Genomic DNA, 24,565 nt, shown 5'->3' on the forward strand with positions numbered 1-24,565 from the left:
TATTTTGGTCCACAAACTTGCAACATATGGACAATAGAAAAACAAACGCACCTGATCTTCCTCCTCTTCTTCACAAAATCTGCACAATGATTCTTTAATATTATACCTGTTAATTAGCTTTTTAGTTGCAATAATTTTAGAGAATATCTGAAGTTGAGAAGTTTTAGAGTACGAGTACGAAAGAATGTGCTTTAATTGTGGCACACTATTGTCCTTTCTTCTCCTACTTGGTGCAGGTTGTTTTGTTTTTTTGCTGATGGATGCTTGTATGATTGAGCACTTTAAAATCCAAAATGTTAGGCTTCATACTGCACAGTCCCTGCACTCATTTCATTGTGCTACAGATCTGGGACCAGGTAAAGCTTAGAGTGAGAGACATGATTTCTTGTATTTTCTCATGTCTGGTGTAGTTTGATTTCCAGCCTTACGTTTTCTGGAAGGGCTCCTCCAGATCGTCACAACTTCATAACAGCCGGATCATTCTTTATGCTCAGGTTTGGTCTCCACCAGCTCCTGACGGACGCACCTATTGACTTGTAAACCGTTTCTGCATGTGAATGATGAGCATACAAGCGTCTTCACATTATTACAACCCGAGGTAAAGAAGTAAAGGTAAAGAGGTAAAGATGGCACTGTAAGTGTACACATATTAGAAAAGTAGATAAACGTGCACAGTGTTATAAAGACGTGTGTGTGTGAGCAGCTAAAGGTTGAGTGAAAGAAATCATTTAAAACTAGGCTGAGCTTCAAGATGTAGTGAGAGTGCAGGTGACAGTCCCTCTTTAGTCTCTTTTCTGAGAAGAAACAAGACAGACTTCCATCAAAACTTTAAAATCAGTTTGTTTGTTTTTTTTAAATATTTTATAACCAAGCATCAACAGGGTCTTAAAAAAGTCCTCTCAGGGCGTCAGTGCCGGTCTCCTGATGGGAGGGATGTTGACTGATCAATCACCGCTGAGGGTCTCGAAACAGAAGCTCTCCAGACAAAAGAGAAGATAGACATCACTGTATTGCTTGTATCAAAGAAGCTCCGCTGTGTGTTTTCACAGCAGCGACTCAGCCAAGCACAACTGGTGTGACCGCTCACAACAATGATTGTTCATCAACAATGTCCGTCCTTTCCATCATCACATTTTTGACAGGCAATGTATTAAACAAGAGGCAGTGAAATGCAATCACACATCAATGATCAGAACTAATATATATATTAAGTAAAACTTTACACATTTATAAAGGGACATGGGGAGTGCCTTCTCTACATCACGATGTCACCTGACTAAAGCCCTATGTCGATTCTCTGCTGAGTTATTAAGGAAGACTTCATCAAACTATCCAGCTATTCTAACGTCATCAAACGGAGATGGGTACGTCAAAAAGAAGGCTTATAGAATCATCGGCGAGGTCGTCTTAGGCTAACAGGATATCTCAGGTTTTCCTAACATGAAATCAAAGGTTTGAAATAAAAGGATATTTTCAAGACAACTCAAAAGTGCAACATCAGGACACAAAAAAAAAACAAAAGAAAAAAACACAGGAACCACAGCACTGATAGCTTAATTTCAAAACAAAACAAAACAAAACAAAATACAGCAGACAGCTCGAAACCAAGCGCGAGGTGTTGCAGTTAACTTCACAAACACACAGAAAGTTACCAAATCCAGCACTTCAGTGCTGAACTTCAGGCAGGACACCCAAGCTGCGACCTTTATTTCTGAGTACTTGAGTTAAAGTGCCGATAGCAGCTGCTCGTGTGTAGAAACTGTATATAAACTTACTTCCCTGCAGCCTTTAGAGTGCAGACATAATTTGGTCCGAGCCCCTCAGCCTTGATTTATTTTTTTTCTCTTCTCTACAACCTAATTAAATTCCCAAATCACTCCTCTGCTCGGCTATGCAAGTGCTTAAAATGCTAAATTAAGACACCTAATTCACTCAGAGTTTAGTTTGAAAGTAGCTTCTTCTTCTTCTTCTTGAGGTATGAATTTCAGCTGTGATAAAGTCACACCGACAGGACGACCGCTCATTTTGGTTTTCCGCTGCGAGAGTACAGTCGGCGACGTACCCGACAGCTTTTACTCAGTATGCAAAATGCACGACAGGATTAGGTGGGAGTTGCGACAGGATGCATCAGCTCCACAGCTTTGGCAACATTTGAACAATTTGATTCCAAACTTTTTGAAAAATACTCGACTGCTACCCTGTTAGCTTGATGGTAAGAAAAGTGAGCAGAGTCGGTTTTCTTAAAAAAATAGCTCCAACTTTGGAAATGTTAACTTGTAAAATTTGGGTAGCAACAACCCCTCCCTCCCTCCCTTCCCCCCCCTCCCTCCCTGGTCTTACTGCAGTTCTAACCACAGTTTAGTGTGTGCCTCATCTTTGGACGAGTAAAGATTTCACGTTGAGGATTTTTTTTTTTTTTGAAGGACAGAACCCGGAGTCTGAGTAGCTAAAAAAGTACCTTCACAAGAGTTTACGTCAGTGGATGTAATCGCTAACTCTCTGTCTCAAAAGTGGGAAGACTGGAGCCCTGAATGATGCTACAGACACACCAGTCTCTAATGTTGCACTTCTGACACACGGACCATGAGTTATGACAATGAGACGCCTCTAGCAGCGTTCGCAGCAGTGCATTCTGGATGATGAAGGCTGTGCAAAAACAAAAACAAAAAAATGGCATTCTGAGGCCTCCCTTCCCTCTCATCACCTTCCAATGAGAGGGAGGCGAGGGAGGCTCTTAATGATGGGACTGTGAGGACGAGGACGAGGACGAGGAGGGCTGGGAGGGCAGCAGGCTGTGTGTGCGTGAAGGTCGTTGGGGTCGTGGCTGCTGGGTGGTGGAGCCGGCGTCAGACGAGTCAAGGCCCGGGCTGCCTTCGGTGACCTCTGTTTCCAGCTGGGCCGGACACTCGAAGTGAACACAGTGGAACACCTAGAGAGAGAGAGAGAGAGAGAGAGAGAGAGAGAGAGAGAGAGAGAGAGAGGTCAGACACCAGCTCTTTGCATAGTGCAGTGAGGGAGCTCCACATACACACACAGCTGAACATACACACACACACAGCACTGTTCACCTCGTCTCATTACGCCTCTACAACATTCATACTGAAGAATAAACCTCACAGGCTTCATCGACCTCACCAACGAATCACCTGCAGGGGGCACTAAAGAGTCCAAACAGGAACGGACGGCACTATTTATTTAAAATAATGAATCGAGTATCCAAGTAGAAGTGATTGTGCCCTCTTTTCGTCATCACCAGTACGGCACAAATCCCTCCACAGGTATCTCACCTCGTTGGCTGTGTTGTGAGTCCCAACGATACGGATGAAAGACGCAGGCTGCTTATCGAACTTCAACGTCTGCCACGATCTGTGAGAGAGAGAGAGAAAAAGACGTTTAACACATCATGGAGTATTTCTCTTTAAAACTCTCTTTTTCTTATCTTTAGAACACTTTTTGTCTTTCTTCTTCTTTTGTGTTTTTTTCAGTTTCTTAAAAGCAAATCGAAGTAAATCGACCGTCCTTCCTTTAATCTTTAAAAAAAAAAAGGAGGAGCTTCACCTGCACGCCACCCTGGTGCGGTCGACCACCTTGGTCCACTGCTGCTGGTTGGTGGAGGTTTCGATGTAATAACTGTAGGAGCGCTCGTCACAGTCCCAAAGCAAGAGCCTGAGCGGGCAGGAAGTGGAGAGACAACAGACAGTTGTTTTTGTTTTTGTGGCGCGTTCAAAACAAACGCTGGTATCTTCTTTAAAATAAATATAACACAAGTGTTTGTTGAGATTTGTACTTTAAATCAGCGCTGTGTGTGGACGTACCTCAGAGAGCTGATGGAGTACGGCTGAGCCAGCTGGATGACGATCGCCCCCGAGCCCAGCTGGTGACACGTGTAGCCCGAGTCCCAGTCGTAGTTGCGCGTGTCGCCGTTGAGCAAGGCGTTTCTACTGCGACTCACGCCCTCGATGACGCTGGCACACGACGTGATGGTGGCCACGTTCTCACTGGGCACTGCAGAGCGTAGATATACGATTATAGAGCAGAGTCTTTAAAAATAATAGACACGTTGTGCTTCTCTTCGGTGTTTTACCCAGAAGGCCGTTCTCCAGCGTGAACGAGTGGTGGGTGAACATGCACTCGAAGGCCACGAGGTGGAAGACCTTGTTGACCGTGTTGTGTGTTCCCACGATGCGAACGTACCTGAGGCACAAAGAGACACACCGAAGTGATCAGGACAATCAAGCAGCTACAATCCCGGATTCAAAGAAGCAGAAATGTACAGGGAGAGGCCGAGTGGGACATTCCTTCTTTTGGAATAACTGGGACTGAAAATTGCCCCCAGATATCTGCAGAGTTACACACACACACACACACACACACACACACACACACACACACACACACACACACACACACACACACACACACACACACACACACACACACACACACACACACACACACACACACACACACACACACACACACACACACACACACACACACACACACACACACACACACACACACACACACACACACACACACACGAGGAGGCTGAGAGAGGAAGCGAGAAGGTCAACCGTTCCTCTCGAGAACGCGCTCATTGAGGTGCCTTCTCGTGGCTTCATTTGAATAATGTTAACGCTGAACTCCTATCAATAGCACAACGTTGAAAAAGTGAGGCGTACTTCTGGTGTTTGTGCACCAAGAGATGCATAAATAAATGCAGGTGTTCATTTTTTTTTTCCTCCCCCATATCAGTTCGGTCCTGCTCTCGGTACATAAACCAGTAACCAGTTGTTAAACCTGTGGCTCCTTTCCTCATCCTCTCTCTCTTCCTCATTTCAGTCTCAGTCTCTCTCAGTCTCTCTAAAAAAAACCTAAAAAAAACCACATACTTGCAAACTCGTGGTGTGAAGTACAGATTCTGCCAGGAGCGGCACAGATACTTTGAATGGTCCACAACTCGCACCCAGTCCAGCTCATCCATCGACACCTCGATGTAGTACGAGTAGGACCTGGAACCAGGAGATAAAGACGTTTTAAAAACACATGAACAGAAAGCTTCAACCGTGACAGATTAGGTCTGTACAGTTTACGTTCAAACAGAATCTTATGATGTCAGTATCTAAAAGCTCCTTTTTACAGTCACGCTCAGAGTCTCTAAACTGGCTGCGTTCTCAGTCATCAGTGTTTCTCTCCCCTCTAATATATGTTTTTGTTCCAGTACAAATGTAAAAGCTAGAATTCTTCTGGCAGGATGACGTGAGCGTCTTCTCACCGACTGTCTCTGTCCCACAGCAGCAGGCGGACGTGATTGATGATGGACGACTGGCCCAGTTTGACCTGGATCCCGGCTCGGCCGTCCTCCTCGATGGGATGTCTGGAGAAGCCGTGGTCCAGGTCGTAGTTCTGGGTGTCTCCGTCCAGCAGCGCCGACTTCAGCTCTCCTTTGACCACCTGAGCGCCGTACTTCATGGTTGCGATGTTCTCCTCGGGGACTGAAACACCAGAAGAAGAATTGTTCAGATGCAAACATCGAGAGAGCAACAGATGCGTGGACTGGAGTGGGACACTCACTGAGCATGCCCCTGTAATTCAAGTCCATGTTGCGGCTCTCGGATCGGGTCTTGATGGCGTCCAGCAGGTCGTCCGGGCTCAGCAGGCCGGACGGTCGCACCACGTTCAGCATTTCTGTTAGAGTCATGAGCGGAAGCCGCACCGCTGCCATCACTTCCTGTGTGTCGGCGCCATCCACGTGCTGCCGGCACCAACGACTCAAGGCCTGGAAGATCTCCTTCTCAGTGGCAGCAAACGAGTCCCGTCTGACCACAGTCAGCAGGGCGGTCTACAAATACAGGAGTGCTCGTTTAAAGGGGGTGAGAATCAAAAAACACAAAACACGTCGGCTGCTTTGAAACATCAAAGATCAACTTTCAAAACTTAAAAAGCTGGTTTAAACATCGGTTCAACATCTCTTTAGTCCTTTGACTTAATTAACCTCAGATATAAAATATGAGAAGATAATTTGTTTTAAAAATCAGAAACACAGCACTGGAGATCGCTGTACGTGCAGGAATTAAGGCTGAGCCTCCAGCAGATGCAGTCTTGTACTCCTTCTTCAACTCTCACCTTCGACAGCAGGAGGAAGCCATCAGAGTTCAACACGTCCGGTGCGTGTCTGTCCATGTAGGCGCAGCAGGCTGCACTGAGCGCGCTCAGAGAATACAGACTGGCCACGTCGAAAACCAGGCAGACGTTGTTAGTGTGAAGAATGGTGCGGAGGAACTCGGAGGTGGAGTCCTCCAGCGGCTGGAGGCCGTAGCGGTGAGCCAGACCCAAGAAGTCCAGCAGCACCTCTTCCCGGGCGGAGCTGAGGCTGGCCCGGCCCGTGTACAGGTAGTGCAGCAGCATGGAGAAGGCTTCAGCGCGCGTCTCCTCCAGAGACACCTCTGCCTGGGGCTGGGACTCCTTCATCCCGCCGTACAGCAGAGCCCTGAAGAAGCAGAAGACGATTTGGGATCTTTTAAGATGGATGAAACTTTTACAAAACTTTCTCCACAGCAAATGTGTCATCATGTGAACATAATGAACAAGAACAAGCCGACCCACACGAGGCGCATCTATTGTGATAACCAAATCCTGATGGAACGTGTGGTGATTATAATGTTGCTATGACTGAGCAGCCCTGGTTTCTCTATTGGATTTAAACATGTCATGAAAGACGACATATTCTCCCCCTTTTTTTTTCCCACCTTTTCAAACACTCCCCTCTGTGCTCTAAATGAAACATCTGCGCTGAGCTTTGGTCCAAATATAACATGAGTCAAGCAGCAGAGGAGGTTTGTGACCCTGTAGAAACCAGCTCTCTCAGAACGCTTCGTTTTGTGTGTGTCTCTTTAAATGCAATAAGCCCCGCCCCCTGAGTTTTACCCAGTATTATCACTCCTTTGCAGAGACAATAAAAATTGCAGACATGTGCAAAAGTTTTACTCCATGCGGGGGGGGGATACCATGGGAGGAGATTAATTTACCAGAATCTCACTGTGACATCACAAGGAGAGCACATTTGAAACAGAACATTTTTCTGTGTTTTAAGACTTCTGCAGACCACAAACAAAGGACTGGATGGATTTATTTCACGTGTTGTGGGTTGATAGACACTGAGGTTACACACATAAATACTAAAAAAAATCTTGTACAAGCAGACTTTTCATAATATATCCCCCTTTGAAAGCGTGACAACCCCTAGAATTGCAGGCCAGAGGTTAACATGGCATCTCTATAGATGCATATAGCGGGGTAACTCAGGTGACAGGTGACACACGTGTACCTGAAGTAGTGACAGCGAGCAGCCAGGATGACCCGGTGCGCCGGGAAGCGTTTCCCCTCCACGATGAAGGTGACATCGCTGTACTCCTCTCCGAGCACCAGGGCTCCGAGCTGCTCCGACAGCAGGTGGATGTGGTCTATCTCCGACACGGAGGCCAGGGGACGCAGAGGATGGCTGTTACTCATGGTCGACGGCTCGTCAAGAGGGGGGAGTCACATCTGAAGGAAGAGACGTAAACAAACCCGACAAGCGATGAGCTAATGTAGCATGTAGCGGCTAACGACAGGCGTAAACAAACACCTTACTAAATCTTTTTTGAGAGTCTTAAGTGTTCATATTTCAGTAACACAGTACAAGAATCCGATCAGAAATACTCCCACAGCAGAATATGAAAGCTAAAACGAAAGGTTTCTTGTTCACATCGCGTATATTTGACACCTGAGCTAATGTTAGCTTACAGCTAGTTTAACGTTTCCGCTTTTTAAAAAACTCACCGAGCAGCTCTCATCCACTCTTAATGTCGAGTAAAGAGTGTTTTCAGAAAATAAATCAGAATTTAATAATCCAACGTGAAGTCAAATCCTCATCCAAATCCAAAAAACCCCCTTCCAGCGTCTCCGACGGGATCAAATCATTCCGGGTCAGGAGACAGGCACTTCCGGTTCAAGAAACTGCCTTTCAAAGTAAAAGTTGGGTTTAATCTTTTTTCGTGGTGCAGCGGTAATTGCTTTCAATTTATTTCCCCTTTCGTATGTTTTCTTGTGTTTTCTCCTGCGGTGTTGTATTTGGAACATGATTGTTAAAGATGTGTACGACCTTGAAATATTCTCAATGTTTGACCACACCCGACATCGTAGTGCCTATCAGCCTGTGGTCTTTATCTGTGGCCATATTATTTGTTTTCAATGATCACCACTTTTACCAGAGTACAATTCAAACATGCCAGGGCATCATTTCATGTTCATGTGCCTCAATTCTTTGGAGAAAAAACACCAACACTTTTTAAGAGGCCTTTTACTGAGTAGTTATCTTTATTATACTTAAACATACTATTTGAAAATGTCTTATTCCACTGCATAATCTACATGAATCTCTCTACAGATTGTTTTGACTGTAAACTTGTATGGCAGTTCACCAACAGGTGACACTAAAGGGACAATCAGTGAAATGACCATAACTCAATTTTAGTTTAGTTGTTTAGTTGTCAGGGACCATGTACCAACAACAACATGAATCTCACAGAGAAAAGATGCTTCGTACCAGATCATAGCAGTTTGCTAATTTCCATCTGTGGTCCCTGGGCAGGTCAACACAGGATACATACACCATACAATACAATTTTGAATATTTAACAATCAATTTCATCCAAATCTCCCAGAGAAGGTTTTTTTTTTTATCCATCTGAATTTCACAAAAAATATTCTTCTTTTATTTGCCAACTTTAAAAGTCACATTATATATGTCACTTGGTAAAGATACTGAAGTCTGCGTCATTTAATCAGTAAACTGTCACCTCATAAAAGTTCATCTCTAGTTGTGTAAGCTCCTTCTCTGGAACTTCTCTGGAACTTCTCTGACAGGAAGCCTTTAAAATGTCATCATATCTGTTCAGTTGTGCAATGAAGTCATGTCACATCACTTCTGCTATCAGATTTCTTAGAATATTTTGTTTTTAGGGCTAAAAAAAAAAGGTCATGGAGTCAAGAAATATGTGATAAAAAAATATATTATAAACACTCCAGAAAATGTCATGTGACACAAAAGACAAATGAGTATAATAATTAAAAGAAACATTTTGATGGTTAAGCATGATTAACATTAACGAGCACATTAAAAGGCCTCACATTAAAAAACATTTACACTTATACACATCGCTCAGCCATAACTTTACAATCACTGACAGGTGAAGTGAATAACACAGACACCTGTCAGTGAGTGGGATATATGAGGCAGTGACGTAACATACAGAACCGTCTTCCATCAAAAATACTTACAATGGAGCATCTGAGCATCAGAAGTGGACGCTGCAGAAATGGAAGAAGGTGTGTGTGTTTGTGTGTGTGTGTGTGTGTGTGTCTGTGTGTCTGTGTGTGTGTGCCAGATTCCAGAGGACACCTTGAGGAGGTCTAGTGAAGTCCACGTCAAGACGAGACGGTGTCCACACAATAATAGGCAGGTGGTCATCATGTTAGGGCCGATCAGTGTTAATTCTGAGTTTCTACTTTCCCTATAACACACACATTCCCTACAGCTGGTGAAGGAAGCCTAGCGGATGCTGGGATCAACAGAGGGAGCTTTCAAAGTGGAGTAGGTCACTTCAGCGCCTTCATCAGCATCTTTTTTACTCCGGACCTGCCAGTAAAAAAAACATCATATAAACTGTCGTAGGTAGCTGTCATTGCTGTCCTGCCTTTTGCCCTAAAGACGTCTGTGTGTAAGTGTTGTTGTTGTTGTTGGTGTTCTGCTTGTTGTTGTTTTTTATGAGCCCAAAGACAAATTTCCACACTGTGGACAATAAATGAAATGAAAACACGCCCCGTTTCATCATCAATATGTTGCTAACGTAAGTATTAGACTGATCAGTAGAAAACCATACTAGGCTGTTTTTGCTAAATATGCATCTACCATTATAGCTCTATCCCACTTCTCAAACTCAACAGTTTCTGCAGACGACTCTTCATCATCAGTCCGGTTCTGTTGTTGCTTAGTGCTCATTAAGGATTCATGTTGGGTCTTTGCAAAGTGCGATGTAATAATACAATAAATGGTACGGTCTAGACCTGCTCTCTATGAATTTGGTGCAATATAAATAAAGATGAGTGGTACAAAACAAAGGATGTCTGTCACACAACATAATTAGGTTATAGACAGCGTACCTGGGCTTGTCTGTTTTTGTTCTCGGAGATCGTGACGGAGGAGTAGGTAACACCATCTTCAGGATCAGTCTAGACAAAGAAGAGCAGAAAGACGACAGCTCAGTAACTTTTGGATCGACTCTGACAAACACGAGGAGATCTAAATATGTCCTGATGGGTTTCTGCATCCGGTCCAGTTTGAGGTTTGATGGGAAAACAAAACATCTTGAAATATACAACTTCAACACAGGGATGCAATCAGTTCAACGTGAGTCAAAAGTTAAACAATTATCATGTAAGTAAATTGAACGTATCCGCTCGTGTCTCAGCCATACAATCAAAATATAAAAGATGAGATTTTTTAACTCACAGCATCGCCATCCCTCGGTCTCGTGTTCCCTGAAAAACACAACAAGAGGGTCAACTATTTCCACAAAATACAGTTTTCTCAAACATTCCTGTTGTTGTCCGGTTTCATGCGTGCGCTCACCTGCAGCTCGCTTCCTCCTCACGACCGTCACGACAATCACAACAAGCGCGATGACAACCAACACAGCCACAGTGATCGACACCCACTTCAAAACTGGAGGGAGAAAGAGACGACGGAGTTCAGTATTTTGGCTGCAGAATTTTGTTCAGTTTTAAAACCTGTATCAAATTAGATGAGATAATTATAGGTGATTTTAAAAAGTGGTGAACTTTGCATTTGGTAGTTTTGACGCTAAATGGATGTGTATCGATATATTTGCAGGTTTTTTAAGATTTAATTACAAAAATATATATATATATTTTGCTATTATTCCTTATTTTTATGATTATTTTTTCCTTCATTATCATTATTATTATTATTATTACTACTACTACTACTACTACTATTATTATCATTATCATTATTATTATTATTATTATTATTATTATTATTATTATTTTTACTACTACTACTACTATTATTATTATTATTATTATTACTACTACTACTACTACTACTACTATTATTATCATCATCATTATTATTATTATTATTATTATTATTATTACTACTACTAGTACTACTACTATTATCATTATTATTATTATTATTATTATTATTATTATTATTATTATTATTATTATTATTATTACATCTTCACATGTTCAAAATAAAACAGGAACAAACTGCCTGCTGTGCTGTGACAGCTTACAGAAAATGTGCCTCCATTTATTGTGACTGTCTGCGCAAAGCATCCTGGGATATCTCGCCACGCTAACAGAGCTAGCTATCCTATCTCCCTCATTGTGTGAAAATCATCCATGATGATGAACTGTTTGGAAAATAAACTTTGTGGAAAAAGTTCCCTTTGGTTTGACAGAGTAAAGAACATCATAAGAAGTTGAGTTTTTACCGTCCGGTGTGGAAGAATCCTTCAGTCCAGACTCTGTTGTGTTTGTTGCTGTTTTCATGTTTTCAGTCGGTCCTGGTAATTTTCTTATTGCTGGTTCTATTGGGGTCTCAAGTGAACAGATTTACACACCTTAATAAACTTTTGCACATTAATTATGTTTGAAGATTAAAAGGTCAAATTATTACAGGTCAATAATCACGGTAAGAGTTTTTTTTTTATTATTATTATAATCACATTTCTGACCTGGATTCTCCTCTGAGGCCTGGAGTCTGGAGGGAAACAGCTGACCTCCATCACCAACACTCACTTTACACTCCAGTGACTTATTTCTTGATGTGTAGACTAAATGATAACTCGGAACGGTCAGAGAAGCATTGCAGGGAGAGTTTGATATCCTCACACCTTGCTGTTGTTTCACATCTTTACCATCAAACAGCCACTTCACTGTTTGTCTACAAATGTCAAACGTCGACATAGAGCAGTTTAATGTCACCTGATCATCTTTCTTCTGCTCAGTCACTGGTGAGGACGGAGATATGAGAGAAAACACAATTTAATCCAAACTTCAACAGAGTCATGTTAAAATGTTGATTGTTCTATAAAGACAGTTCGAGGTGAATACTCACTGGAAACAACAGACAGATACACCTGAGCATCTGGAGGCCTTTGTCTGCTTGATCTGAACTGTTGACATAGAAGATAACCAGCATCCTCCTTTCTGACCTTCTTTATAACCAGAGAACAGTCCGCTGTCACACTCAGTCTGTCTGATTGAAATCCAGAGTTTTCAACAATCTGCCCAAGTCTAATCAGCTCTACTTCTGGGGTTGTTGATGTGGCCCAAGTCCATGTAGTTCTGTCACAGTTACTCTGATCTTTTATCACGTTTCCACAAGTCAATGCGGCATCATCTCCAGCTCTGACGTTGTAGTAGAGGGGAGACAGTGTATTTCCAGCTGCAGAGATAAAAGAGAAGATTGAAATATAAAGAGAATAAATCTGACTTTTTAACGTCATCATCATCATGGGGACAATTTGAGGTGAATGTGAGGAAGAAGTTTGCTGTTTAAGAGATCATGAACCATGAAGTTTGCCCTGAAAACAAATACACCAGTCTATGAATACATCGTCTTCTGTTAAGACTGTTCATGTTTCATGTCTCCTTAACTTTAAATTAAAGCATCATTATCAGAAAAAAATATACATTTAAATTCAACCATTTACCATCATCTTCTGCGTCTTTATCTTTGTTGAACAGAAATGTTTATGTACTTCCTCTAATCCGTTAAGAGTCACTTCCTCATTAACTTCTTATTAAACACTTGCGTCACTTTTTTTCTTTTTCTGGCAGCAAACCTCCTCGAACATTTATGACACCAAGTAGAAAAAAACATAGATACTGCATGTTTTTTTTTATTTTTTAGAGATTCTCAGAAGTGTTTCAGTCAGGATGATAATATCTCATACACTCTTCTCTGTCTTTAATTACTTTTAAATGATGTGTTGTGAAGTATGAAAAGTACAGAGGTACAAATGACAACAATAAAAACTGAGCAGTGATTACAAAAACAGAAGAAATACAACTTTTATGTAACCAACTTGCTGCAAATTAATTCATGTATTAAGTCTCCTCCTGACACTTACGCTCCATCGACACGTTACACAGCCCAAGTTATAAAGCTTTCTTATCAATATTGAAAGATGTTCTTTGTTTTTGTGCATTTTATATTCTTATGTGATCGTTTTCTTACCTGCTAGTTGAAGCACGAGCACAAGAATGAAAGACATTTGAGTCCATTTGAACCCGTCCATCATGATTCTCAATCGGTCTTCTTCTTCTGGTGTCAGGCTCACAACTGTGAACTGAACTGTGAGTTCATAAAGATGTTGGTTTTTTTTTTTAGCATCATCTACTTCTTGTGGTTAGTATGACATCACTTCCTCAAAGTGACTTTGAGTCTGTTAATAGATTTTCATGTCAGACACAAATTGTAAAAATGTTCACTTTTATAATTTTTCCTTTGAATTTTCTTCGATGCAAAGACCTGAAATAGTTAGTATAAGACGGTTAAGACTCATAAACAGTGTGAAGTTCAAACACTGTGAGAAGTTTCCTGTTTTTGAACAGGAAGATGGACTGAGGAAGTTAAAGGTGTTAAGATTGCACCTCGAAGATTTAGAGGAAGTGTTGTTGAAAGGTCCCAGACGATTCACCTCACCACACCGGTCTGAAGCAAGGGAGACTGCTCATCGTCAACAGCTGAAAGCTCGGCTGACACTTTGACCCCTCACAGGAGAATTTTCACTCTGCTTTAAAGTGGTTAGGACCCACTAGGGTGTGAGAGACCCAAGGAGAGTCCCCTCCAGGTAACGGCTGTGAAGGAGGCCTTTCCAGTATTAACAGCCTATGATCTGACCATAGAGGGGAATGACTTCAAAACTGTAATAACTCAATAACTTTAAAGGTATAAAAGCTGAATAAACTGTGTATTACTTTAACCGCTCCTAATAACCAATAGTGATGTTCTAGTTCAAGGCAGCAGCGATATCTTTATGAAAGGCAGTTATTGGTCCTCCTGACGAGATTCACACTCGGCCCAGACCAAGCAGTCAAAGTGAGGCAGGGTCGAGGTTTCAAGGTCAAGTAGTAAATAAGAGCAACAAACTAGGATATTAAAATAATTCCTAAAATACCAACTGCTTAGCCGAGATCCCCGCGCTCTCGCAACAGTGTTTTTCTAAGAATGTGGGTCAGAGCTCTTAAGGTTTCACTGATGATGGCGAGGTAAACATCAGAAATTCAAAATTCAAAATAAAACAACAAACAAACAAAAACTTTATTTGTCCCCGGGGGGCAATACAAACACGACAAAACTAATTAATAACCTTATAAATATTGTTCAAGACTCTGCAGAACTGATGAGGTGTATATCTAATATATAACCAGGAACTGAATATCAGTTTGGTTACATTTTAACAATTAAAAAATACGTTTAAATGATTTGAATGTTTATCGACGGAGCGAGATTTATGAATTTACTAAGAGCCGTTCATGGCGCTGCTGGCACCGCGCGAGCGCGCATACCGCTCATGCACGCACGTACCTCCGTCATCACGCACAGACTCACGGGGTACATCCCAAGTGTCTTATTTGCACCAAGGGCCTTTCTCAGTTCCCTTATTTGCACCGAGTGTCCTCCGAGTTGTCTCCTCCACTTGCGTCTTAGTCCCGCCCACCAGAGATGCACGGAGGAAACGAAGCCGAGGAGAGAGGACCGAGGAGATCAGCTTTAAGACACATGAGACGTCGTTTCCTCGACAGCGTCACATGACGCGACATCAGCTGATCACGTTCAGCTGTCAATCAGCCGAACAGCTGTTTATGTCCACACACTCTCTGAGAATCTTTGTAACTTGTACAGAACATAGAAATAAAGTGCAATTTCTTTTAAAAGCTTTGTATTCCTTTATTCAGAGACAGAAATAAGGAACGAGTGTTATATCTCAAGCTGCGCCTTAAAGGCAGGGTTGGTCATATTCGAAAGGTAGCAGGACTTTAAAAAAGTCATTCCCTCGGGGCTCCGTCTGCACTCACCCCATATAACAAGCAGGCAGACAGGGAGGCGTATGATTGGTTCATCAGATTGGGACATTGGTCGAAGTTTTCACAGATTTTCTCTGTTGCTTTTTCGGAGCACCTGAGTTATTAGTTTCTTTTAGGACCTAAAGACAATTTAGACCACAATCTGGAAAAAGTTTATCTGGAGGAAATGACCGACCCTGCCTTTAATAATGATAACACGTTGCATTTAAATAAAAATAAAGTGCTCCAGAGTAAAAACAAAGAGTATACATCGAGAGATGAGAGGAAAGTGAACTAAGGCTCTTTGAATGAGGAAGGGTTTAAGTCTTTTTTTAAAGAGGTGACGGGGCCCTCTGGTGGTCGGGGAGTGAATTACAGCACCATGGGACATCTATCACAAAATTAAACATGCTGTGCATCAGATATAATATATATAGCATTTATTTACATTCATTTTAGGTCTGGAAAGGTTTTTTTTGCATTTTCTGGTCATTGAATCTCTTTGATTGGGATTGATTCTTTATGTTTAAATAAATTCTTGTTTGAATGGAAAACTGAGAAGTTCACCGATGGAGGGAGGTTTTCCTTCATGTCGAGGAGACACTACGAGAACTGATAGAAACACCAGTTGTTGATCTTTGTAGTCTGACAGAGACGGAAGATTTTGGTCACACTTCAGAAGGTCTGACGTTTTCATAGTTAACGACATCATCATCACCATCATGGTCTTCAATCACCTGTTAAAAAACAACAATGACACAGTCAATCCAATTAAATGGGGGCCCCTCCAACCAGCATTTATCACCAGTTTTCCAACTCTGACTTGGCTTCCTCTTTGTCTCTTTATTGAATCTTTCACAGTTCACTCCTCTTCATTCTCCGTCGGTTGACTTTCATCGACAAATGTTTCAAATTAAAAATGCATGCTACGCTAAGCAGGGCAACGAGAGAAAGCGTTGTCAGGTGGGGCCCCACTCAGGGAGGTATCCGACTGTCATTGCAAAATTTGCACATACTGAGCCTCTGCTGTGGTTCAAAGGTTGTCAACCTTTAGAGCGCCCCCTACTGGTCTGGGGCCCAAATCAGCTGCCTGCCTTGCCTGTTGACATCATAGCAGCCCAACACAGTGTAGCCCACTATGAATTCAGTTCAATGTTCAAGAAGAAGAACTGGACCCTTTAATACCCGTGGACCCCAAACAGAAGGGCACCAAAAAAGAAGAACGGTGCGGAGCTCTTGTTTTGGTACCGTTCCAAACTTTTCACGGTGGAAATGATAATAAATGGTTACTGGACCCTTCATGCAGCTTCTGAGTGCACAGCCAGCGCTTCCCTACCCTGAAAAAACCACCAGGTGACCACGGGGCCTTACATCACAAACACTGGTTAGGAGAACTCACCATGTTGTCATCCACACGTGTTTGTTTACCTGAAGAAAAACAAGAGACAGAGTCGACTTTCGCTTCAACAGAGAATTTGTGTGTTCATAAAAAGTCTGTGAAGTTTCTCACCTTTAGTTCTTGCCCACACGTTGACCGTCACAACAGTTAGTATGAGAGCTGACAAACCCACAGACACAATGATCAACCTCCACTGGGCTGCAAAGAGGACAAAAACAAACAAACATTTTTACTGTCAATAAAATCAACCTCTTCTTCCCTATAGGCCGACAATAAAATAATAAGGCTTATATCCTTTGTTAACCGACACTTTTGAAGGAACCACTGAGGAGGTGCTGCACCAAAGTTCCTTTTTCTGCACATGCTAATTTGGTTTCAAAAAGCAAATAAAAGAAGTTGAGCCTTTACCTTTTAGTTTTGAAGGATCGTTTACTCCAGATTCAGTTGCGTCCGTTGTTGTTTTGTTCTTCTCAGTCGGTCTTGTTGTTGGTTCTCTGGGGACCTCACCTGAACACATATATACACACCTTAATACACTTTTACATATACATTATGTTTGAAGTTTAAACGTTTAAATCTTTATAGAATAGTTTAGTTTTCACTTGAGCAGAGTGCTGCATTAATTGCTCATTAAGTACATGAACAGTTTTCAAAAATTATAATAATCACATTTCTGACCTGGATTCTCCTCTGAGGCCTGAAGTCTGAAGGGAAACTGCTGTGCTTTGTCACCATCACCCACTTCACACAGCAGTGAATTATGTCTTGATGTGTAGACTTTATGATAACTCAGAACGGTCACAGAGACAGAGCAGGGAGAGTTTGATGTCCTCACACCTTGCTGTTGTTTCACATCTTTACCTTCAAACAGCCACTTCACTGTTTGTCTACAACCATTAAACACCGACACAGAGCAGTTTAATGTGACCTGATCATCTTTCTTCTGCTCAGTCACTGGTGAGGACGGAGATATGAGAGAAAACACATTTAAAAAAAAAAACTTAAAATGTTAAATGTTAAAATGTTGATTATTTTATAAAGACAGGTTGAAGTGAATACTCACTGGAAACAACAGACAGATACACCTGAGCATCTGGAGGCCTTTGTGTGCCTGATCTGAACTGTTGACATACAAGATAACCAGCATCCTCCTTTCTGACCTTCTTTATAACCAGAGAACAGTCCGCTGTCACACTCAGCCTGTCTGATTGAAATCCAGAGTTTTCAACAATCTTCCCAAGTTTGAACAGCTCTACTTCTGGGGTTGTTGATGTGATCCAAGTCCATGTAGTTCTGCTACAGTTACTCTGATCTTTTATCACGTTTCCACAAGTCAATGCGGCATCGTCTCCACTTATGACGTTGTAGAAGAGGGGAGACAGTGTATTTCCAGCTACAGAGAGAAAAGAGAAGATTGAAATATAAAGAGAATAAATCTGACTTTTTTAACGTCATCGTCATCACGGGGACAATTTGAGGTGAATGTGAGGAAGAAGTTTGCTGTTTAAGAGATCATGAACCATGAAGTTTGCCCTGAAAACAAATACACCAGTCTATGAATACATCGTCTTCTGTTAAGACTGTTCATGTTTCATGTCTCCTTAACTTTAAATTAAAGCATCATTATCAGAAAAAAATATACATTTAAATTCAACCATTTACCATCATCTTCTGCGTCTTTATCTTTGTTCAACAGAAATGTTTATGTACTTCCTCTAATCCGTTAAGAGTCACTTCCTCATTAACTTCTTAATAAACACTTGCGTCACTTTTTTTCTTTTTCTGGCAGCAAACCTCCTCGAACATTTATGACACCAAGTAGAAAAAAACATAGATACTGCATGTTTATTTTTCATTTTTTAGAGATTCTCAGAAGTGTTTCAGTCAGGATGATAATATCTCATACACTCTTCTCTGTCTTTAATTACTTTTAAATGATGTGTTGTGAAGTATGAAAGGTACAGAGGTAAAAACTGGGCAGTGATTACAAAAACAGAAGAAATACAACTTTTATGTAACCAACTTGCTGCAAATTAATTCATGTATTAAGTCTCCTCCTGACACTTACGCTCCATCGACACGTTACACAGCCCAAGTTATAAAGCTTTCTTATAAATATTGAAAGATATTCTTTGTTTTTGTGCATTTTATATTCTTATGTGATCGTTTTCTTACCTGCTAGTTGAAGCACGAGCACAAGAATGAAAGACATTTGATTCCATTTGAACCCGTCCATCATGATTCTCAGTCGGTCTTCTTCTTCTGGTGTCAGGCTCACAACTGTGAACTGAACTGTGAGTTCATAAAGATGTTGGTTTTTTTTTTAAGCATCATCTACTTCTTGTGGTTAGTATGACATCACTTCCTCAAAGTGACTTTGAGTCTGTTAATAGATTTTCATGTCAGACACAAATTGTAAAAATGTTCACTTTTATAATTTTTCCTTTGAATTTTCTTCGATGCAAAGAACTGAAATAGTTAGTATAAGACGGTTAAGACTCATAAACAGTGTGAAGTTCAAACACTGTGAGAAGTTTCCTGTTTTTGAACAGGAAGATGGACTGAGGAAGTTAAAGGTGTTAAGATTGCACCTCGAAGATTTAGAGGAAGTGTTGTTGAAAGTTCCCAGACGATTCACCTCACCACACCGGTCTGAAGCAATGGAGAGTGCTCATCGTCAACAGCTGAAGAGCTCAGCTGACTCTTTGACCCCTCACAGGAGAATTTTCACTCTGCTTTAAAGTGGTTAGGACCCACTAGGGTGTGAGAGACCCAAGGAGAGTCCCCTCCAGGTAACGGCTGCGAAGGAGGCCTTTCCAGTATTAACAGCCTATGATCTGACCATAGAGGGGAATGACTTCAAAACTGTAATAACTCAATAACTTTAAAGGTATAAAAGCTGAATAAACTGTGTATTTCTTAAACCGCTCCTAATAACCAATAGTGATGTTCTAGTTCAAGGCAGCAGCGATATCTTTATGAAAGGCAGTTATTGGTCCTCCTGACGAGATTCACACTTGGCCCAGACCGAGCAGTCAAAGTGAGGCAGGGTCGAGGTTTCAAGGTCAAGTAGTAAATAAGAGCAACAAACTAGAATATTAAAATAATTCCTAAAAATGCCAACTGCTTAGCCGAGATCCCCGCGCTCTCGCAACAGTGTTTTTCTAAGAATGTGGGTCAGAGCTCTTAAGGTTTCACTGATGATGGCGAGGTAAACATCAGAAATTCAAAATTCAAAATAAAACAACAAACAAACAAACAAAAAAAACTTTATTTGTCCCCGGGGGGGCAATACAAACACGACAAAACTAATTAATAACCTTATAAATATTGTTCAAGACTCTGCAGAACTGATGAGGTGTAGATCGAATATATAACCAGGAACTGAATATCAGTTTGGTTACATTTTAACAATTAAAAAATACGTTTAAATGATTTAAATGTTTATCGACGGAGCGAGATTTATGAATTTACTAAGAGCCGATAATGGCGCTGCTGGCACCGCGCGAGCGCGCATACCGCTCATGCACGCACGTGACCTCCGTCATCACGCACAGACACACGGGCTCAAAATGAAAAGGCAGGAGATTATTTAGTTAGCTCAGATAACATAACACAATGTTTGTGTAGAAGCTTAATCCAACACTAAGCTTTTTGTTGTTTGTTTAACTCCCAGGAGTGACCCGGATGACGCGCTGTTTCCGTGTGTGTTGCGTCAAATAACTTTCCTTCTTGTCATTCTTTCGTTTCCACGTTACATTTATTAGTAAGCACCATGTGCAAAGAAACACTGTCCAACCGGTTGCTATCGATCATAAATCCATACATACAGATCACACACAGCCGGTCCTTCCATACTATGTGGGTACGTCTCACTTTCCTTATTTGCACCGAGTGTCCTCCGAGTTGTCTCGTCCACTTGCGTCTTAGTCCCGCCCACCAGAGATGCACGGAGGAAACGAAGCAGAGGAGAGAGGACCGAGGAAATCAGCTTCAAGACACATGAGACGTGGTTTCCTCGACAGCGTCACATGACGCGACATCAGCTGATCACGTTCAGCTGTCAATCAGCCGAACAGCTGTTTATGTCCACACACTCTCTGAGAATCTTTGTAACTTGTACAGAACATAGAAATAAAGTGCAATTCATTTTAAAAGCTTTGTATTCCTTTATTCAGAGACAGAAATAAGGAGAGTGTTATATCTCAAGCTGCGCCTTAAAGGCAGGTTTGGTCCATTTCGAAAGGTAGCAGGACTTTAAAAAAGTCATTCCCTCGGGGCTCCGTCTGCACTCACCCCATATAACAAGCAGGCAGACAGGGAGGCGTGTGATTGGTTCATCAGATTGGGACATTGGTCGAAGTTTTTACAGATTTTCTCTGTTGCTTTTTCGGAGCACCTGAGTTATTAGTTTCTTTTAGGACCTAAAGACAATTTCAACCACAATCTGGAAAAAGTGTATCTGGAGGAAATGACCGACCCTGCCTTTAATAATGATAACACGTTGCATTTAAATAAAAATAAAGTGCTCCAGAGTAAAAACAAAGAGTATACAATGAGAGATGAGAGGAAAGTGAACTAAGGCTCTTTGAATGAGGAAGGGTTTAAGTCTTTTTTTAAAGAGGTAACGGGGCCCTCTGGTGGTTGGGGAGTGAATTACAGCATCATGGGACATCTATAACAAAATTAAACATGCTGTGCATCAGATATAATATATATAACATTTATTTACATTCATTTTAGGTCTGGAAAGGGTTTTTTTTCTTCACATTTTCTGGTCATTGAATCTCTTTGATTGGGATTGATTCTTTATGTTTAAATAAATTCTTGTTTGAATGGAAAACTGAGAAGTTCACCGATGGAGGGAGGTTTTCCTTCATGTCGAGGAGACACTACAAGAACTGATAGAAACACCAGTTGTTGATCTTTGTAGGCTGACAGAGACGGAAGATTTTGGTCACACTGCAGAAGGTCTGACGTTTTCATAGTTAACGACATCATCATCACCATCATGGTCTTCAATCACCTGTTAAAAAACAATGAGGACACAGTCAATCCAAAATAAATAGGGGCCCCTCCAACCAGCATTTATCACCAGTTTTCCAACTCTGACTTGGCTTCCTCTTTGTCTCTTTATCTAATCTTTGACAGTTCACTCCTCTTTATTCTCCGTCGGTTGACTTTCATCGATAAATGTTTCAAATTAAAAATGCATGCTACGCTAAGCAGGGCAACGAGAGGGAACGTCGTCAGGTGGGGCCCCACTCAGGGAGGTATCCGACTGTCATTGCAAAATTTGCACATACTGAGCCTCTGCTGCTGTGGTTCAAAGGTTGTCAACCTTTAGAGCGCCCCCTACTGGTCTGGGGCCCAAATCAGCTGCCTGCCTTGCCTGTTGACATCATAGCAGCCCAACACAGTGTAGCCCGCCATGAATTCAGTTCAATGTTCCAGAAGAAGAATGGGACCCTTTAGTACCCATGGACCCCAAACAGAAGGGCACCAAAGAAGAAGAACGGTGCAGAGCTCTTATTTTGGTACTGTTCCAAACTTTTCACGGTGGAAATGATAATAAATGGTTACTGGACCCTTCATGCAGCTTCTGAGTGCACAGCCAGCGCTTCCCTACCCTGAAAAAACCACCAGGTGACCACGGGGCCTTACATCACAAACACTGGTTAGGAGAACTCACCATGTTGTCATCCACACGTGTTTGTTTACCTGAAGAAAAACAAGAGACAGAGTCGACTTTCGCTTCAACAGAGAATTTGTGTGTTCATAAAAAGTCTGTGAAGGTTCTCACCTTTAGTTCTTGCCCACACGTCGACCGTCACAACAGTTAGTATGAGAGCTGACAAACCCACAGACACAATGATCAACCTCCACTGGGCTGCAAAGAGGACAAAAACAAACAAACATTTTTACTGTCAATAAAATCAACCTCTTCTTCCCTATAGGCCTACAATAATATAATAAGGATTATATCCTTTGTTAGCCGACACTTTTGAAGGAACCACTGAGGAGGTGCTGCACCAAAGTTCCTTTTCCTGCACATGCTAATTTGGTTTCAAAGAGCAAATAAAAGAAGTTGAACCTTTACCTTTCAGTTTTGAAGGATCGTTTACTCCAGATTCAGTTGCGTCCGTTGTTGTTTTGTTCTTCTCCGTCGGTCTTGTTGCTGATTCTGTGGTGATCTCACCTGAACACATATATACACACCTTAATACACTTTTACATATACATTATGTTTGAAGTTTAAACGTTTAAATCTTTATAGAATAGTTTAGTTTTCACTTGAGCAGAGTGTTGCATTAATTGCTCAATAAGTACATGAACAGTTTTCTAAAATTATAATAATCACATTTCTTACCTGGATTCTCCTCTGAGGCCTGAAGTCTGAAGGGAAACTGCTGACCTCCATCACCAACACCCACTTTACACTCCAGTGACTTATTTCTTGATGTGTAGATTTCATGATCAGTTGGAAGAGTCACAGAGACAGAGCAGGGAGAGTTTGATATCCTCACAACTTGTTTCACATCTTTACCATCAAACTGCCACTTCACTGTTTGTCTACAATCATTAAACACCGACATAGAGCAGTTTAATGTGACCTGATCATCTTTCTTCTGCTCAGTCACTGGTGAGGACGGAGATATGAGAGAAAACACATTTTAACAAAAAAACTTCAACAGAGTCATGTTAAAATGTTGATTATTTTATAAAGACAAGTTGAAGTGAATACTCACTGGAAACAACAGACAGAAACACCTGAGCATCTGGAGGCCTTTGTCTGCTTGATCTGAACTGTTTACATAGAAGATAACCAGCATCCTCCTTTCTGACCTTCTTTATAACCAGAGAACAGTCCGCTGTCACACTCAGTCTGTCTGATTGAAATCCACTGTCTTTAGCAACCTCCCCAAGTTTAAACAGCTCTACTGCTGGGGTTGTTGATGTGGTCCAAGTCCATGTAGTTCTGCTACAGTTACTCCGATCTCTTATCACGTTTCCACAGGCTAATGTGACGTCGTCTCCAGCTCTGACGTTGTAGAGGGAAGACGGTGTATTTCCAGCTGCAGAGAGAAAAGAGAAGATTGAAATATAAAGAGAATAAATCTGACTTTTTTAACGTCATCATCATCATGGGGACAATTTGAGGTGAATGTGAGGAAGAAGTTTGCTGTTTAAGAGATCATGAACCATGAAGTTTGCCCTGAAAACAAATACACCAGTCTATGAATACATCGTCTTCTGTTAAGACTGTTCATGTTTCATGTCTCCTTAACTTTAAATTAAAGCATCATTATCAGAAAAAAATATACATTTAAATCTCCTCGAACATTTATGACACCAAGTAGAAAAAAAACATAGATACTGCATGTTTTTTTCAAAAAGTGTTTCAATCAGGATGATAATATCTCATATACTCTTCTCTATCTTTAATTACTTTTAAATGATATTAAGTCTCCTCCTGACACTTACGCTCCATCGACGAGTTACACAGCCCAAGTTATAAAGCTTTCTTATCAATATTGAAAGATATTCTTTGTTTTTGTGCATTTTATATTCTTATGTGATCGTTTTCTTACCTGCTAGTTGAAGCACGAGCACAAGAATGAAAGACATTTGAGTCCATTTGAACCCGTCCATCATGATTCTCAGTCGGTCTTCTTCTTCTGGTGTCAGGCTCACAACTGTGAACTGAACTGTGAGTTCATAAAGATGTTGGTTTTTTTTTTTTAGCATCATCTACTTTGTGTGGTTAGTATGACATCACTTCCTCAAAGTGACTTTGAGTCTGTTAATAGATTTTCACGTCAGACACAAATTGTAAAAATGTTCACTTTTATAATTTTTCCTTTGAATTTTCTTACATGCAAAGACCTGAAATAGTTAGTATAAGACGGTTAAGACTCATAAACAGTGTGAAGTTCCAACACTGTGAGAAGTTTCCTGTTTTTGAACAGGAAGATGGACTGAGGAAGTTAAAGGTGTTAAGATTGCACCTTTATT

General features: G+C 41.3%; 2 protein-coding genes and 2 long non-coding RNA genes across 4 annotated transcripts; 1 reads left to right on the forward strand and 3 right to left on the reverse strand.

Moving 5' to 3' along the window:
* Positions 1 to 2,294: 2,294 nt before the first annotated feature.
* On the reverse strand, positions 2,295 to 8,025 carry btbd9 (BTB (POZ) domain containing 9). Its single transcript, XM_079356616.1, has 11 exons — positions 7,825 to 8,025; positions 7,331 to 7,548; positions 6,130 to 6,493; positions 5,578 to 5,845; positions 5,279 to 5,498; positions 4,896 to 5,015; positions 4,085 to 4,194; positions 3,816 to 4,005; positions 3,559 to 3,666; positions 3,288 to 3,366; positions 2,295 to 2,929 (listed from the first exon to the last, which is right to left on the reverse strand). The coding sequence occupies exons 2-11, from the start codon at positions 7,513 to 7,515 to the stop codon at positions 2,735 to 2,737; spliced, it is 1,839 nt and encodes a 612-aa protein (XP_079212742.1). The 5' UTR covers positions 7,516 to 7,548; positions 7,825 to 8,025; the 3' UTR covers positions 2,295 to 2,734.
* A 7,061-nt stretch (positions 8,026 to 15,086) lies between these two features.
* LOC306829955 (uncharacterized protein) lies at positions 15,087 to 17,701 on the reverse strand. The gene is made up of 6 exons (XM_079353174.1): positions 17,613 to 17,701; positions 17,228 to 17,503; positions 16,958 to 17,056; positions 16,661 to 16,747; positions 16,550 to 16,578; positions 15,087 to 15,887 (listed from the first exon to the last, which is right to left on the reverse strand). Coding segments are annotated over exons 1-6 (561 nt in total). The 5' UTR covers positions 17,614 to 17,701; the 3' UTR covers positions 15,087 to 15,818.
* Positions 15,198 to 22,338, forward strand: LOC306829973. The gene is made up of 3 exons (XR_013779920.1): positions 15,198 to 15,222; positions 20,894 to 21,577; positions 22,235 to 22,338. It is a non-coding gene; the product is annotated as an uncharacterized lncRNA (long non-coding RNA).
* LOC306829966 lies at positions 21,433 to 22,421 on the reverse strand. The gene is made up of 3 exons (XR_013779919.1): positions 22,353 to 22,421; positions 22,242 to 22,270; positions 21,433 to 21,575 (listed from the first exon to the last, which is right to left on the reverse strand). It is a non-coding gene; the product is annotated as an uncharacterized lncRNA (long non-coding RNA).
* Positions 22,422 to 24,565: the final 2,144 nt, after the last annotated feature.

This window comes from Symphodus melops, assembly GCF_947650265.1.
Source record: "Symphodus melops genome assembly, chromosome: 1".
NCBI lineage: Eukaryota > Metazoa > Chordata > Actinopteri > Labriformes > Labridae > Symphodus > Symphodus melops.